The sequence below is a fragment of the Guillardia theta genome (genome assembly GCF_000315625.1).
Source record: "Guillardia theta CCMP2712 unplaced genomic scaffold GUITHscaffold_658, whole genome shotgun sequence".
NCBI lineage: Eukaryota > Cryptophyceae > Pyrenomonadales > Geminigeraceae > Guillardia > Guillardia theta.
This window is the reverse complement of record NW_005434075.1, coordinates 1-1,205: the sequence shown is the minus strand read 5'-3', so window position 1 is coordinate 1,205 and position 1,205 is coordinate 1. Positions and strand designations below refer to the sequence as shown.

Sequence of the window (1,205 nt, the reverse complement as noted above, 5' to 3'; positions counted from 1 at the left end):
AGCAGTGAAACCGAAGGACCTGGGAATGGCCCATCGAGACTGATTCACCTGGTCCCAAGCTCAGACTACAAGACTATCAGCGCTCGAGCATGCTCGCAGAAAGCCGCGGAGAAGATCTTTGCCCGACTTGTCAAAACAGACCGGGATAGGCTTGTAGACCTTGCCTTCTCAGGCTCTGATTCTGGGTGATATGGGGCGGCAGCTCTAGTTTTTGAATGCTTGGCACATGAGGTGCTGAAGAAAGGAGGGAGATACAGATTGCGCAGTCTAGGGTCGGGTGAGGATGATGAAGGGGCAAGGGAAGAGATAGATTTGCGTATGAAGAAGTCGCAGGCATAGTTTGAGTTCTCTACAACAGGACTCAACGAGTGGAAGATCATGGAGAACACATATTGCAAGCCCAAGGCATCGAACTTCCCTTGTGTGGATGCGCTTTTATTGTCAGATCAGGAGGTCCTCTACATGTTCCAGATGACGATAGCAGGAAAACACCCGATCAAGCTTGGACCACTGTGTAGGATGTTGACAGCTCTACGAGCCAAGAACAAGTTTGAGAGGGTGTGCCTTGTGTTTGTTCTACCCTCAGAGCTTGAGGGGAAAGCACGTTGGAGAGGAGCTCAGGTTTTCACCAACGACAAGACAGCAAGTGAGATGGAGAAGCAGCAGATGGAAAACGTTACTCAGCACGCGATGTTCTTGTCCAAGAAAGACGTGGCATGGCTAAAGGGAGCGGAGATCAGCATCCAGCTCGTAGACAAGGCACGGTCTCAGAGTGAAGAGCAACTGGAGGGAGGCGATGAGGCGACACCACAGAGGATGAGGGACTGGAATCTGTGACGTTGATGTAGGCTGATAGAGTGGAGAGCTTGTAGTAGCGGCCGCACACGTGTAGTAGCTCTAGCGGCTACAAGCGGTTACTGTCCTCTCCATGAATACCTTCCAGCACACATCAACTGCTTGGCATTGTCTGAGGTGAGAGTATAGCTCCGATCAGTAGTCTGCTTCTCGGATGGACATTTCTATCAGCATCGTGGACAAAAGCATATGCCTCCTGCGCCTGTTTACATCGGCTTTGCCCATAAAAGTTTGTGTTCCAAAGATGGAAAGGATATTTTTTTAGCTGTCACCAATGAAGCTTGGAAGAGAGGCGTGAACTTCAATGTGTGGTCTTCGATGGGGAGTCGCACTCGGCCTAGGGACTGAAA

At 50.5% G+C, this 1,205-nt stretch overlaps 1 protein-coding gene across 1 annotated transcript; it reads left to right on the top strand.

The window, feature by feature from the left end:
• Positions 1-378: 378 nt before the first annotated feature.
• GUITHDRAFT_123007 (hypothetical protein) lies at positions 379-837 on the top strand (the record flags this gene model as incomplete). Its single annotated transcript, XM_005817701.1, has 1 exon — positions 379-837. The coding sequence occupies one exon, from the start codon at positions 379-381 to the stop codon at positions 835-837; it is 459 nt and encodes a 152-aa protein (XP_005817758.1).
• Positions 838-1,205: the final 368 nt, after the last annotated feature.